The 15,651-nt window shown below is 40.0% G+C and overlaps 1 protein-coding gene and 1 non-coding gene across 4 annotated transcripts; both read right to left on the reverse strand.

Annotated features, from left to right (window-relative positions):
- Positions 1–52: 52 nt before the first annotated feature.
- csnk2a4 (casein kinase 2, alpha 4 polypeptide) lies at positions 53–15,570 on the reverse strand. Of its 3 annotated transcripts, none has more exons than XM_085455597.1 (13): positions 15,394–15,570; positions 9,737–10,033; positions 9,534–9,645; positions 9,352–9,453; positions 8,399–8,449; positions 8,061–8,120; positions 7,721–7,804; positions 7,390–7,500; positions 6,954–7,055; positions 6,504–6,604; positions 4,569–4,717; positions 4,370–4,459; positions 53–1,983 (listed from the first exon to the last, which is right to left on the reverse strand). In XM_085455597.1, exons 2-13 carry the CDS (start codon positions 9,835–9,837, stop codon positions 1,865–1,867), a joined length of 1,182 nt encoding a protein of 393 aa, XP_085311723.1. In that variant the 5' UTR covers positions 9,838–10,033; positions 15,394–15,570; the 3' UTR covers positions 53–1,864. The 3 variants fall into 3 exon arrangements, with proteins under 3 accessions (XP_085311723.1, XP_085311724.1, XP_085311725.1); XM_085455598.1 differs by lacking the exon at positions 15,394–15,570 and adding an exon at positions 14,881–15,100; XM_085455599.1 differs by lacking the exon at positions 15,394–15,570 and adding an exon at positions 14,732–14,847.
- Positions 8,206–8,342, reverse strand: LOC146708781 (small nucleolar RNA SNORA57). The gene has a single exon (XR_014920675.1). It is a non-coding gene; the product is annotated as a small nucleolar RNA SNORA57 (small nucleolar RNA).
- Positions 15,571–15,651: the final 81 nt, after the last annotated feature.

A 15,651-nucleotide genomic window follows, 5' to 3' on the forward strand; every position in this document is an offset into this window, starting at 1 on the left:
CATTTGTAGCAGCCCAAGTCTGTGTAATCATGACAGACATGAATCAGACAGATTTACCTGATAAATAAAACACATGTTTATTTACACAAATATTCTCAAATACTAGTCTTCTACATAAGGACAGAAAAATATATACAGTGATGTAGGGATTTAAACTGCTCCATTGTCGGGTCAATGTATACATGTTTTGATTTATTTGCATTTTCAGGTTTTGAAATGGAAAAAAGGCGTATGTACAGCAGGATCTAAAACTTGCACTTCCAAACTCTGGCACTAAAACATTACGGGAAACCATCTTTCAAATGCTATTATACTCCACTGCTTCCCTCAACGTGTTGGTGAAAGCCAACAAACTGCATGACTCTTCAAAAACGTCACTCACTATACATGAGAGGTGAACTTTTCTCTAACAGTCACCAGCAGGTAGGGCTGTCTCAGTGAAAGGATTATACCTGCCCTACGCAATGCAACATTAATCTTAATTTACTTTACTTACTCTGGATTTTAAGGGGTGCATTTCCCTCATTTAAGCACACTCCTTTTCAAATAAATGGGAGTCTATCCCATTTTGCTTTCATTTCTGGTTGCACTTGCGTCTCAATTCCGTTTCATTTGTGGAGAGGCACGTGAAGAGAGTTGATGACAGCCCCTCATCTTGTTCTTCAGCTCCATAAAAAGTTCAGCAGAGGAACATAGAGGGCCAACAATGTTCCTCCTCTGATTGTGACGTGATTACACAAATACAAATCCTCGCATGTGGCTTTAAAGCACAAAGGTGTTCCAAAAAAAGAAAAAGAAAAAAAGAAGATATACATCACTGTACTTCATTTTGTTGGTATTGTGACAGCCCTACCAGCAAATGACAATGTCCTATGTTTTCATTTCATTCACTACACATATCACACTGTCCACTCTGTGAGCAACTCCTACTAGCTTCCCACTGGAGGGGAAGGAAAAAAAAGCAATTGGTCAGCCTCTTCTTCCAAACAACTTGAGTAAACTTTGGTTAGATCTTGAAGTATTTCAAGGAACTGGAAAGCAGCACATTTAGAGAAACCATTTCTTTGAGAACCTGAATGACCCTTACCTGGCTTCTTAAAAGATCGCACAACAACACTTGAGTCGAACAGACACCTTGATGGTAGAGAACTTTTATCCAGCAGTCCACAATGTTTTGGATTAGAGAAAATAAAAAACAAAACAAAGGAGGATGACGTGACAGGGAGTCACATAGCAAAAGAAGTCGAGTGATCTTGTTTGGTAAGAAAGGCAAGACAAAGCTACTCGGGCAGAGAAAGTGTTGAAGTGTCATTGTGTTTACATACACCTGGGGTACAGAACAGCACCAAAATACTGTGATCTGGAGGGTGTTTCAACTCTCCTGGGGAGGTCAGATGAGTGTTCTCATTAGGTTGTGTGTTTGACGCTGCTCAGTAGTAAACTATATATATCCTCTTGGTCCTGACAGCCAGCATCTCCCTTTACCTTCTGCTGATATTCTTATTGACCAGTGCCTTCTCTCGCCAAACTAAAACACACAGTGGGGAGGAATGACCATTGCTTAGTCTCACCACCCAAAACATACTTGGGGGCAAAATGAAAAAAATACCAGATAAACAACATTCATTTCATATGTCATGTTAACACTCTCATTCACAGGAGGGAAAACAGCTTTTTTTTGTAAGATAACTGCTGCCTCCAGCTGCTGAAGCGTAGTCACACAGAGTTAAGTTGGATATGGTGACGGCTGGCAGAGAACTGCTAAGACACCCCTCCCCCATCCTGACTGGGTGGTGGTGAAAGTGGGAGATTGATAACACAGGGAGGGGTGGGGGTGTTTTTAGTGTGAATCTGGGTGAGGGTGTCACTGTGGGGCGCCAGCAGCAGCGGGCACCGGGGTGCTCAGGGCATTGGTGGCAGCAGATAGGACAGGTGAGCCAGTGAGAGGCCCCAGGGCAGTAGAGGCTGGCAAGGCAGAGATACCTGAGAGAGAGAAGCCAGATGAGACCATCAGGACAGTCGAGCACTCTGAATATTAGCATTTCTACCTCAGAGCTGACAGAAATTTTTCAACAGTTTAAAATTCGCATGGGAATCGATAAGAATTAACCAATTCCATTATCGATTCTGATTGGGTGCTCATTGACCCGCTTGAAGAGTCACCACCATCGCATTGCATATCAAAGGCTACGTTCACACTGCAGGTCTTAAAGCTCAATTCCGATTTTTTGATCAAATCCGATTTTTTTTGTCTGCGTGTTCACACTACAAATAAAATGCAACAGCAAACGCACTCTAGTGTGAACGCTCAAAGCGCCCGCATGCGCAAAAGAAGACGTCACGCACAACGCGCTCAGTTTAGACCCAGAGCAAACAGTATGTTTGATGGCTCTTAATATGAAGACTTGTTTCGGACTTTACGTTTCCCAATTTTGCTTTAAGTTATAAAGTTATTTTGTTATTTACATTTGGCCTAATAATGATCCTTACTGCTGTTTTAGAGGAGCGGTGCTTCAAAGGATAGCTGCAGATTTCTGTCAGAATCTGCAGATTATACAGTACAAATAAAATGTTCACGTTTCTCCAACGTTGTCTTCCAAACAGTTTCACTGACATCTACACTGGATGACCAGGAAGCGTTCACGATGTCTTCTCCGGCGCTGATAATCGGCGTCTGTCTTGTGTCAGTGACGTAAAAGACGGATTTAATGCGACATGACCGTTCAAACAGCAGTCGCTTTCTAAAACATCAGATATGTATCGGATTGAGTACCACATATGACAGTGACCCAGGTCGGATTTAAAAATATCGGATTTGTGCCGTTCACACTGTCACACCATGATCGGATATGAGTTGCATAGGGTCAAAAAAGTCGGATTTGATGCGCTTTCGCCTGCAGTGTGAACGTAGCCAAAGACATTTGTGCAAATTAACTGAATGCTGTGTGGCCAAATGTGTTGCATATTGGAGGTATCAGCTTTGGGGTCATTATTTTAAAAAAGTAATGTATTACACATTACACAGAACAGTTCTGCAGTACAGTTCTTACTCCCAGGAGAAAGGGTTTTTTTCTGTAAAATAACATGAAATGTATTATCTCATAATTACCTTTTAATAATATAAACCTATGGGTTACAGTCCCACACAGCAACACAAATCCCTATCCTAATAAGACAGAGATGATATTTCTCTTAGTATTTATGTGTGAACATAAAGCCAACAGCACAAAGCAAAGATTAAAACCCAGCCCACAGTAATTCTACTTTAGACATATGATACAGAAGCTGCAGCCTGACTGCTCATCACTTTGCTGAAGTTCAGGGTCTGGCTGCTGGGCTGGGGTCAGCATTCATTCAGCTTTGGGTTCTTGACTAGCTGTGGCTAGCATGCTGCGTGTGCAGCTGCTTACAAAGAGTCACAGTTGTGTTAATGGGATAATATAGTTGTTTCTTTCCTGGAAACAATTTAAAATTTACCACTGCACTCTGATCCTTTTGTGCAATAGAAATAAAAGTGATGCCCATATCTATGCTGTAGACTGCACTACTAGTTTCCTCCTCCAGCACACAAACTGCCCAACTGCAAGTGAAACCAGTAAGCAAAGCAGGCAGCTTTATCAATTCCAAGGATTTGAACTACTGGTTCTGTACAAGAAGAAATAAATCCATAATTTAATGCAATCACACTGTGTGTGACCAAAGGTAAACCAGGAAGTAATATTACGAATCTGAAGTAAATTTTTACTTTAGGACAACAGTGGATATCCTTAATATGGTAGTCCCAGGTACACACCTCCCTTTTTAATAATAATAATAATAATAATAATAATAATAATAATAATAGATTGCATTTATATAGCGCTTTTCGGGGCCCTCAAAGCGCTTTTCAATGCCACTATTCATTCACTCTCACATTCACACACTGGTGGAGGCAGCTACAGGTGTAGCCACAGCTGCCCTGGGGCAGACTGACAGAAGCGAGGCTGCCATATCGCGCCATCGGCCCCTCTGGCCAACACCAGTAGGCGGCAGGTGAAGTGTCTCGCCCAAGGACACAACGACAGACCGAGACTGTCCGAGCCGGGGCTCGAACCGGCAACCTTCCAGTTACAAGACGAACTGCCAACTCTTTGAGCCACGACCGCCCCATTACATGACAGTAAACTGACATCCAGATTTTTGACATGCATCTTAATGAAGCTAATGCATAATAACTCTGCCATATTAGTTGAGGAAAATGTAAACCTAAAGCACAAGGATGCACAAACCCATAAGTTTTGTTTTTTTAAAGAGAAACTTGGATGGATTTAAAGGCATGGGGATTTAAATTGTAGGCCAGTATACTATCAGTATAAGTGCGCGTTCTCACCAGTTATCATGTTTGCTGTGCTAACAGCAGGGTTCCCACTGGGTAGGTTGGCTGATCCGGTCACACGAGACTGATCTTTCCCAATAGGGACTGTAGAAACAATAAATAAATTACTTCTTGTCATGGCAACCTTCATTTTATTGTTAGCAGAAAAAATAAATAACCATAGATAGACACAGAGGTGATGGTGAGGGCTTACAGAAGTATGGGTGATCCATGGCCTCGCGGGCAGTGAGTCTGGCCTGGTGGTCGTAGCGCAGCAGTTTGTCTAGGAAATCCAGAGCCTCGGGGCTGACCAGGTGCTGGTTCTCACTATGGACAAATCGCTCCCACCGCTTACGAGAATGCCTATTTTGGGGTGGGGGGGATTAGTGCCTTGTGTTTGTATTCGTTTACAAAACAGTAAACACTTTAGATCACAGTGGGCCAAAATTCAAAACTGGAACAAAGTCGCAGGCTAACATTAATATTTATTGAAAAAAAATATAAGAATCAATCTTTTCTTATTGACTCAAACAAGTTTTGCTGAAAAATGGCCCACGGGCCAGAGTTTGACACTCATGCTTTAGATTATCCCATTACAAATTTCTGTAACATTTTGTGGCCACCAAAATGGGTATACACACATGAATGAGTAATAAGATGGGAGTGGAGAAGATATACTCAGTGGATCATCAGTCACCCAGGAGCTAAAACTCTTCTTTTGAACTGTGATATTTAACTTAAAATGTGCAACATAAATACAATTTTATTCACATTGATTCTTTGTATTGCTCTGTTCTCTTGTGGATATTTAAATGAGTTCAGTCTTTGTGGAGTTTGGTTGTGTTTGTTTCTGACTGGAATATCACAAACCATGAAGAAATTCCAATTTGACCCATCTTAGATTTACCTGACCAGGGTTTTAATAGTTTTGCAATTTTCATTAGTTTTTATTTTTATTTAGTTTTGACTTCAGATTTTCAATTTTATATCAGTTTTAATTAGTTTTTACCAATTGTTTGCTAGTTTAGTTTAGTTTTTATTTTTTGAAAATCCTTAGTTTCAGTTTAGTTTTGATTAGTTTCTGTTATAGTTTTAGTTGTATTTGCAATAATTAAGTGTAACAAAATCCCAGTTTCATCATATCAGTCATTCTCTTCTGCTTATTCTTGGGTATGTTGCTATTCCAGCTACCATACCCTACACCCTGGACAGGTCGCCTGTCTGTCGCAGGGCTAACACGCAGAGACAGACAACTCACATTCCCACCTATGGGTTCTTTAAATAAATAAATAAATAAATAAATAAATAAATAAAGGCAGATGAACAACCATTGATACCAGGCAACTATAAAATTTATATCTTGGCCCCAATGAGACTATTAGCTCTTGCAGCACCGGGTGTTCGTAATTTTGGTTCAAGTGAATTGATAAACTTTTTGAAGGCAATTGACTCACACAGTTATGTAGATATCCCAGTCCTGTTGTCTCGGGATGCATCACGCTGCCTGCCTGGGGTTAGTTTCTGTTTCTGGGGATGAGGGTTGAGTGTGCTCCCTTACCTTCTCAAGGTAAGCTAGGTTAGCCTTCTTGTGTGAGCTTTTCAAGTGCACTTTAAGGTTTGTGGGATTTTTTCCCCTTTAGAAATGTCCCTCATAATTTGTCTCTTTCCACTACAAGACACTTGCTTTATCCAAAACACAGTCATATTCAAAGTAATCCCAAATTGGACTCTGGCGCTTTCTCCCGACTTTTCCTGACATGATTCTGCGCGTGGACGGAGCAGCAACACAGACGACTCGACTAACGTGCTGCCACCTGCTGGCATAATTAGACAGCAAGAAAAAAATCTGGAAACTAAACTTCATTTTCACCCTTGACTATTGTAGGACACGCACACATCAATGAAAACTAAACACATTTTTGCTATAATTTCAGTTAATTTTAGTTAGTTTTGTGAACACTCATTACAGTTTTAGTTAGTTTTCCTTTTTTGTTTTTATTTTTATTTCCGTTAACGAAAATGTTTTTTTACTTCTAGTTTTCGTTATTTCGTTAGTTTTTGTTAACGATAATAACCATGTACCTGACAACATGACCACCCCCCCCGCCGCAGGTGTATTTGCTAACAATAATTCAGCTGAACCTAGTACCTGCCAAGAATGTCATTGAAGCGAGGTTCTAGCTCAATGTTGTATTTGTCTATGTAGTCGTAGAGGTCTTCTGTCCCCAGCACTTTGGCTATTCTCACCAACTGCAGGAGAACATGCAACAGTCATTTAGAAATCATCAATCACACACATGCACTATAATAAAATCTATTTCCCAGCTGTTTACAGAAAACATCTAGACACTTAGTAGATCAAAACCCTATTAAACAAAGCTCACGGTAATATCTATAAATCCTGCTGGGAATTAATTTAATAGTCGTTTAAAAAAAGAAAAAAAAGAAAAAGAAACTACAGTAGTTGACTAGTTTGAAGGACAGAAAACATCAACAGCCAAAATAAATATTCTGTGTATACTTTATGTGCGTTATAAAACTCATCATCTTTAAAATTAACAAGTACAGGGAAACACAATAATAGCTTAGATTTATTCACCTGGTCATAATTGTCATGACCATGAAAGAAAGGTTCCTTTCTGAAGATCATGGATGCCAGCATACAGCCCAAGCTCCACATATCGAGGCTGTAGTCATACATCTGAATACAGAATACAGTGGAAGAGCCAATGATGAGGAAAGATGAGAGAAGATGACTGAAACACTACTCGCTGAAATCTGTTACAAAGTCTATTTATTTACCTTACAATATAAAGCACCTTGAGGTGACTTGATATGATTTGGCACTATATAAATAAAACTAAACTGATTTGACTTAAAATACAGCCTAGCAAAAGGAACAAGACTGTAATTTTGGACACAACAGGTTCATTCAGTGACTGACAAAGACTCAAAATTCAGTATCCACAGTACAAAGACCTCCAACTGCACTCCAGAAAAACGCTAAAGCACACGCTACTACCTCACTGCCATACCTGATAGTCCACCAAAAGTTCGGGTCCTTTAAAGTAGCGAGATGCAACTCTGACATTGTACTCCTGTCCTGGATGGTAAAACTCAGCCAGACCCCAGTCAATAAGACGCAGCTACAAAGAAATTAAGCGATTAGCACTCAGAACCAGGGTACGTACTAAGTACAAGTAAAGTAAGTGGAAATTAAAATATTGTGCTTCAACCTGTGAATGCAGTAGAGGGACTGTGAAGAATAGGAATCCACACAGAGAGGCAAACAGAAAAGCACAACAGCAATGACAATGAACTTTATCATGTTGTTACATTGCAGAAGCAACATTATCTCTCACCCACCTTACGGTGCTCATGATCTATCATCACATTATGTGGCTTCACATCTCTATGCATTATTCCCATGCTATGGCAGTAATCCAGAGCCTACAAAGAATACCAAAGGGACTTTGTTAAATACTGTTTAAGTTTTTCTTCCCAAGATTTCCAAAAGAGCTAGAGATAGTTGATTCTCCCTTCAGGAAAATGCTGATAACAAAATGAATTCAAGTATAAAAAGCCAAAGAAAAACACAGTCAAAGAACATTTTCCAGGGAATTAGTGTCTTGTGAAAGGTCTTCATCTAAACATGTATCACAACGTTCTGAGTTTGACACATCATAGAGTGAGCTGGAGGACTCACCTTGAGGATCTCATACATGTAGAATCGAATATCATAGTCCGTCAGGGTCTGGTATAGTTGCTGAATACCAAAAATAAAATCATTAGCCTTTTAATGGTAAAGTCCTACAGCTAAATGACAGCACCCATGTGTCACACAGAAGGAGCACTGTGCCAGTGATTGAGGATAGAACCAGAAGACTGTTGACTTTCTGGCACCGAAGACATAGCACTGGACTATCCTATTCCTCCATCACATACACACACGTGTATGGTAAAACAACGAGTATGCCAAGAAAGGAGGGTGAAATATATTACAATAAAATGCGCGACAGAATAAAAATCATAGTGTGTTCCTACCTTGAAGTCTGTGTTGTTAACATGTTCAAAGACTAAGGCAGGTGTTCGGGACTGCAAGAGAGACATTTCGTGTACTTTATTTTTCGTTTGCAGTTTCATACAAAATCCAAACAATTGAAGAAGAAGAAGAAGAAGAAGACACAAAGAAAAAGCACTAAATCTATCTCTGTTCAAGCCAAGCAGACAGCCACACTGTGAGCCTTACATTTTGTTTTAATATAAAACATCAAAAGTCTAATCAAACTGTGGTCTCTCTCACCATAGGCTGCACAACCATATCCACAAATAATGCTAATCACAGTGTGAATCAGAGCTACCAACTTTCACTATTAAATCTTTGATGCTCTATTAAAATCAGTTTCTATTTAAGTAGAAATAACCATGAAAGATATTCTCCACTCTCACCCAGGGAGATGAGTTCTGGAGATTTCTACCCTCTGCTTTTTGGACACATTTTTTTTTTTAACTGGTCGCAGAAGGTTTGTCCAAAAATAAATAAAATAGGTACTCAGAAACCACATGTTACAATAGGGTAGATATTTCATAAACAGGGTACTTCTGCTCTTGACTTCTAAAATTCTAAATCAGAAATCTTAATCTGTATTTGTTTAAATCTTGAATGACCATGATGGCTCAGACACAATGTGTTGCTCCACTGCTTGGACAGAGCCCTCACTACATTTTATTACTATAAAACTGCTTACATGTATCTATCTAGCCGTGGTTATTTAAGTACTTACAGACACAAATTTCCCAAGTGTAACCAATAAGCTGGCACAAGTGGTAGGTTCAATGTGCTATTGGTACAATGACACCATCCCAAAATTTAATGCATCTTTTTTCTGAATAACACATTATGTAATCAGAAAAAAGAAAACGCAAATAAAATATAATTTCTGCTGTACTTGTGAACAAGACTTTAAATGTTCTTCATTAATAACTATGATACTTACTACAGGGTCTTTCACTATATCAATTAGAGAGATTATGTTAGGACCTCCACGCAGGTTCTCCAGAATCTTAATTTCACGCTTTATTTTCTTTTTCTTTACAGGCTAAAAGATAAACGAAGAAAAAGAGTTAGGATGCATAATGACTTCATGAGATATAAAAGTAAGCCTTTGTACAGCTTTACCTTGAGTATCTTCACCACAACCTTCTCGTTATTGGTGATGTTGATTGCCTCAAAGACTTCACTGTACTTGCCACGTCCTAACTTCCGCACTAACTGAAAATCATCCTGGTTTCTGTAAAATACAGTAATTTTGCAACCAAATATCAGTTACGAACATTTCTCAACTAGCATGTGTAAATTTGTCTAGAAGTCAAAATATTTACCCCCATTCAACCACATGGGACTCATAGTCCCAGTACTCCCTTGGCCGGTGAGTGTTGACCTCTGTGTACACTCGGGCCCGGCTTGGCACGGGTCCTGACATGTCCGACAGCTTGGCGGATATGATGGGGAAATCTTACTGCAGCGGATGACAGCCAGAGGGATGGAGGCTGGGGGGGAGGAAGAGGGGGTGGGGGAGGGAGGTAGGGGTGAGGGGGTAGATCCCACAAGGGAATGGGGTTGGGGGGGGTTTTGCCTGAGGATGGGGGGGAGGGGCCACCAGGGGCAAGGTGGGAAAGCTGACAAAAAATGATTGGAACAGAACATTAATGATCAAAGAAACCTGGTTTAAGGTATCTGGTTAAGATAACATACGCTAGCCTGTTTCAGTTCAAGGTTAAAGGAGCTAGTAAACACAAACAGAAGTGATTAATTAGTCAAATGGTTTTGGCCAAACCCTAAGAGAGAACAGGACATCAACAGGTGGATTACCTGCGATGTGCGATAACTGTGATCAGTATTGCGATAACGATATGACTTCTGATAAAATAAATAGCAAAAAATAAATACATAATTTCCGTTTTACTGCAACAGTTTTATTTAAAGAAAGCTGCTGTATTAGCAGTGTAACAACAAAGTGCACTTTAACATTGAAACATTGCCCCCATAAAAGATTTTCTGAGGCTTGAATTCTGAAAGACATCCTTCCCGATCTCTATAATTAGTTTTAAATAAACATAACTTAAATTATACTGCAAATGATCTCAGTGCAGTTGTTCATCATTTTACCACTCACCAAGTAGTTATGTCTAGAAAATACACAGTCTCTAGACACCGTGTTTTCAGTTCAAAGTCTTCGGTGAGGAAGTGCACTGTGAAACTCATATATGGTTCCGTTGTATGACTTGACCATAGGTCTGTAGTGCTTGCGTAGTTTTCAGCTTGGCTTAGTTCAAACATGACGGTCTTGCGGCATGTTTCGTACATTTGTGGAATGGCGAACTGGTGAAGCCCTCCCTGCTAACTGTATTTATAGGCATCATGTCTTTAGCCAAAAAAAATGTGTAATGGCCTCTGTTATTTCTTTGTACCGCTTCGACGTTTTCTCATAAGGAGTTCCACTTGAAAAACTCTGATACAGAGACGGCTGTTGGACTGCGGTGCTCTTTGTCTTAACATTAGCAACCTTTGTTTGGCTAGCCCTGTCTTTCTGGAACTCTTCAAACAGTTCTCTGTGATTGTATTGAAGATGATGGTGGAGATTAGTTGTGTTTCCTCTGGTGGTTGCCACGAGTGTCCGGCAAGTTTTGCAGAGTACCTGTGTTTGGTAAAGGTCGTGTTTATTAAATCCAAAGTACCTCCAAATAAGCGAGGTACTATTTTTTTTTAGCCACGAGTTCATAAGTCAGTAGCGCTTTCGTCATGCGTCTCGCTCTCAGATGACAGAAACCCAGTAGTCAGTCGAATAGGTACTAGGTGAAAAGGGCTATTAATCCCAAATAGGGCAGGGCAATATGGCCAAAAATATTTATCACAATATATATTTGAAAATTTGCGATAACAATATAACTGACAGTATAATTGACGCAAGACAAAATACTTTACAACTCCACAACTTCATTAGTGCAAAAAAGAAAAAAAAAATCCATCAATGTATTTTCACTTAAACACGCAGCTGTTTTTATGTGCATGTGCAAACAGCAGTGACGTTCGTAGGGTTACTGAAGTTGGGCTAGCTGCTATATAATGATCTCCTACGTGATCGCTAGCAAAACATCTATGTTAGCATAACATTAGCACAGTGAAGCTGAAAGATGAACATTAACTTTTTTCCACTCGATAAAAGTTAACGTGAGGGTTTCTGGTGGTTAGGTAACAAATGCAATCGCATGGCAGGATGCTGTAAACGGACCAAACTTCAGTCAGGAGAACAACTGAGAAAAGGTTAGTCATTAATAAACTGCAACAACATGGGAATAGAGCAGCTGCGAGAGAATTCAGCATTAATAAATCAATGGTATGGAAGTGGAGGAAGCACAGTTTTTGTCTTTCCCCATATTCCAAAAGTGCTTCGTCTTAGGGCTGCGCGATATGACCAAAATCTCATATCCCGATATAAGAATTCTATCGTCCAGATAACGATATAAATCACAAAAATGTAAAATTTTCTGTAAATTCTGTGAATCTTGGGCAGCTCGTCTTGCAGGAAGTGTTTCCAGCTGCACGTCATGTGTCAAGTGTTTTAACCGATGCATGAAACGATACATTTTTAGACGTAAGTTGTAAAGGCCGCAGTTTTCTTTGTGAGTATTTATTACACGGCGTGCTGCGGGGAAAAGCCTGTTCTAACGTTTGAGTCTAAGGTTTATTTTTTAGCACCTGGCGGCTCTTTTTTGCTTCTCATCCGTAAATAATCTGCTCTTTCACGTGATTCAGTTTATTTTGAAAAGTCTCAACAGGATCTTGGGCTTTATTGTGAAAGGTTTATGTGGAACATAAGCAAGCGGACACGCGATGGTTTTACTGTCGTTGTTGCTAACCACAACGCATAAAAACAGGTGCTTGTCTGTCCGTAGTGTGGTTATATTAAATGTAAGAGAAAGAGAGAATTTTAAGAAATTAATATAACCACTACAGTGACCATCAAAACAATGAAAAAATATTGCCGTAAACAGTTTATTTTGCGACACCACGAAACAAACAATAGCTAAAATGAAACGATAGACGTTTTTATATCGTCATCCGATATATATCGTTATATCGAACAGCCCTACTTCGTCTCTTTGCTATTTCTGTTGCCCGGCATAATTTGCAGATGTTGTATGCAGCCGCTGCAATGCTTTCGACCAAAACAGGTGCGGCTTGATGACACCATCAACATGCGCTATTGTGGTAGAGTGGTATAGTAAAAATCTCTACCGTTGGCCAAATTTCTATTGTTTCTACCGTATACCGTTTATACCACCCACCCCTACTCGCTAGTTTCCACATAAACATGCTATAGCATATTCTGACAGGGAGGTTTCGGGTGGGGGGGGGGAGGGGGAAGCTCTGCTATCACTTCCAACTAGGGCTGCCACGATTAGTCGACTAGTCACGATTATGTCGACTATTAAAATCGTCGACGACTGATTTAATAGTCGACGCATCGTTTGAAGCTTTGTAAGATCACAAAGGACGCAGGAATGAGTAGTAGGATTTAAGAGTGTAATAACGGACTGAAACAGAAGATGGCAGCACTGCATGTACAAGGATGCCAGCTGCCGTTAAACCCCGAAGAAGAAGAAGCTGTGTCCCAGAATTCATAGCGCAGCCCAGCGCAGTTGTCAACAATGGTGGCAGCTAGTTAGTTTTAACTTTACTCTTATTATTCTTTCTGGGTCACAAAATAAACGTTTAACATATTTTCAGGCGAGAATGTAGCCGTGTAAATCTCAAATATCTGCTCAGTTTATCAAGACACCACGTATTTTCAAAAGCGCTCCGACGTTTTCGGAGACGTCTGTTACCTACTAGCTCGTTAGCTAGGCGGGGGCAAGGCTAACTAGAGCCGTGAGAACACCGGACTCCCGGCAAATCGTTTTCAAACCCACCGCCGTCTTTCGCTAGTCAGGTTAAACATATATATAAGTCACTTAGATAACTTAAAAATGTTATTGTTTGGCTTTCTTTAGTATTTTATTTGTTCCTGAGTAAATCGGTTTGGCTGAGATTAAAGTTATAGTTTTTGCACAGCTAAAACTGTCAAGCAGACAGCTGATTATCAGAAGTGTGAGACGCTGGAGAATATACTCCGGTGTCCTGTTATATTTTAGAAAGCAAGGAGTTTATTAAACTTCACCGAAACAATCTGCAAATTTCATTAAAAATTAATAAACTACCATCTTGTCTTTATTTTTAGTTAGCACAAACACTTCAAGCTGTAAGCTAATGATAGTTATATAAGACCAGATGCTTCTGGTGCAATAAGCTGTACGCTGTACGTCCAATGGATGATGATCTGATTAGTCGACTAATCGCAAAAATAATCGGTGACTAGTCGACTATCAAAATAATCGTTTGTGGCAGCCCTACTTCCAACATAAACGAAGACAGAAAACTAAACAGCAGTGACTTTTGTAATTTGCAGATAATATTGCTTGCAGCCGCTGCAATGCTTTCGACCAAAACAGGTGCAGCTTGATGACACCATCAACATGCGCTATCGCGGTAGAGCGGTGTAGTCAAAATCTCTACAATTGGCCAAATTCATATCGTTTCTACCATATACCATTTATACCGCCCACCCCTACTTCATGGGATGGGTTTCTATGGTCAAACAGCTTCACCCAAGCTTTACATCACCAAGCACAATGTAAATTATTGGAGACAGCGCTGTAAAGCATTAAGCTGGACATGGAGTGACAAATCACACTTCCCTGTTTGGCAATCCAATGGACAAGTCTAGGGTTGGTGGTTGCCAGAATTGTCCCGCACTGTGCCGAATGTGAAATTCGTTGGAGGGGAATTATGATGTGGGGTTGTTTTTCACGAGTCCATTAGTTCCAGTGAAAGAAACTGTTAACACTTTAGTATAAAAAGACATTTTTAAAAATTTCATGCTCCCAACTTTATGGGAACAGTTTGGAGATGGCCTATTCCTGTTCCAACATGACTGCACACTAGTGCACACAGTCCATAAAGACATGGATGAGTTAAGTTGGTGTAGAAGAAGTTGACTGGCCTCAAACTTTACCAGCACTTCATGTCCAACATCAGTGTCTGACCTCACAAATGCACTTCTGGAACAATGGTCACAAATTCTCATAAACAGTGCTAAACTTGTGAAAACCTTTTCCATTAGAGTTGAAACCATAATAATAATAATAATAATGGGATATCACTCAAGGTCTTACGCATGTCAGGCAAACAAGTAAAAGCAACATAATGTATATAACGCCAACTGGATGTTATCACTTCAGCTTATGACCCTTCGTTTTGACTGATAGGTTGCTCACCATTGGGGATTAAAAAAACCGTTAGCTCTCTCTTTCACACGTGATTGACACAGTCTTCCACATAGGGTAAATACAAAAACATCCCGAATGTACCTTTCCGCATATATTCCTAAATTTAACTTAACTTTAAGAAATGAATCGTCCTTCACTTATAATCAACGAAGAATCATGCACCGGGGACCTTTTTTCAGATGAACCGGTGATAAACTCGTGGGTTCAATAGAAATCCCGCTAACTTTAGCTAGATGGAGGAGTTAAGTAGTCCTCTAGCACATTTAAGTATTGCCAAATTGAATTAACCTTTTGCACAAGGCTCGCATACCACCTTTCACCGAAAACCGCAACACTAGATATAACGGTAACGTGGACTAGAGTCATGTTATCTTTCAATTAGATAATTTGCGTACTCGTTTGAATTCGACATTCGGTAAGTCAAATGTAATGCGGTGGATATTGTGTTTATCGATAGTTCAAGCACTTGATCTAGTTCGTTAAATCCAAGACCGGTACTGCTTTCTGTGTATTGAGGTTTCGTTAACTTATGGGCTCTGGGCAGGCCCTGTCTAATAGCCTGCTAACCTTATCATGGCTAACATTAGATTCCAACAGAAAAGCTGTTTTTGCTAAATCAACAGTGAACACAAAATTTGGCTGGTATTTACCCCCTTGATCAGTTCTAGGACCGAAATGCTTCCAAATAACGAGGGCTTCTGCAAACTAAGAGTCCTCGCCTCCCTCCTTCACCGGTGCGCCCGTGCCAGTGTATGATTTCTGCTGTATCAGAGACAATATGGCTGACCACCACCTACATCCTACGTCCCAGACATTTTCTACGGGGGCACTCGAGGGACAAACTTGTAGAAAGTTGCAAAACCATAGACTGTAGTACTGGAGACTCGTTAAACAATTATTAAGATATT

This window comes from Copadichromis virginalis, linkage group LG5, assembly GCF_057382275.1.
Source record: "Copadichromis virginalis isolate Kocher_CV1m ecotype Utaka linkage group LG5, C_Virginalis_male_GT1.1, whole genome shotgun sequence".
Classification (NCBI taxonomy): domain Eukaryota; kingdom Metazoa; phylum Chordata; class Actinopteri; order Cichliformes; family Cichlidae; genus Copadichromis; species Copadichromis virginalis.

Excerpts from the sequence above, each read along its gene's own strand:
- csnk2a4 (XM_085455597.1), bottom strand. The coding sequence starts at position 9,837 with ATGTCAGGACCCGTGCCAAGCCGGGCCCGAGTGTACACAGAGGTCAAC. Across the intron at positions 7,805-8,060 it reads ACATGTATGAGATCCTCAAG|GCTCTGGATTACTGCCATAG; the intron begins GTGAGTCCTCCA and ends TATTCTTTGTAG. Across the intron at positions 4,718-6,503 it reads TTCAATGACATTCTTGGCAG|GCATTCTCGTAAGCGGTGGG; the intron begins GTACTAGGTTCA and ends ACCCCAAAATAG.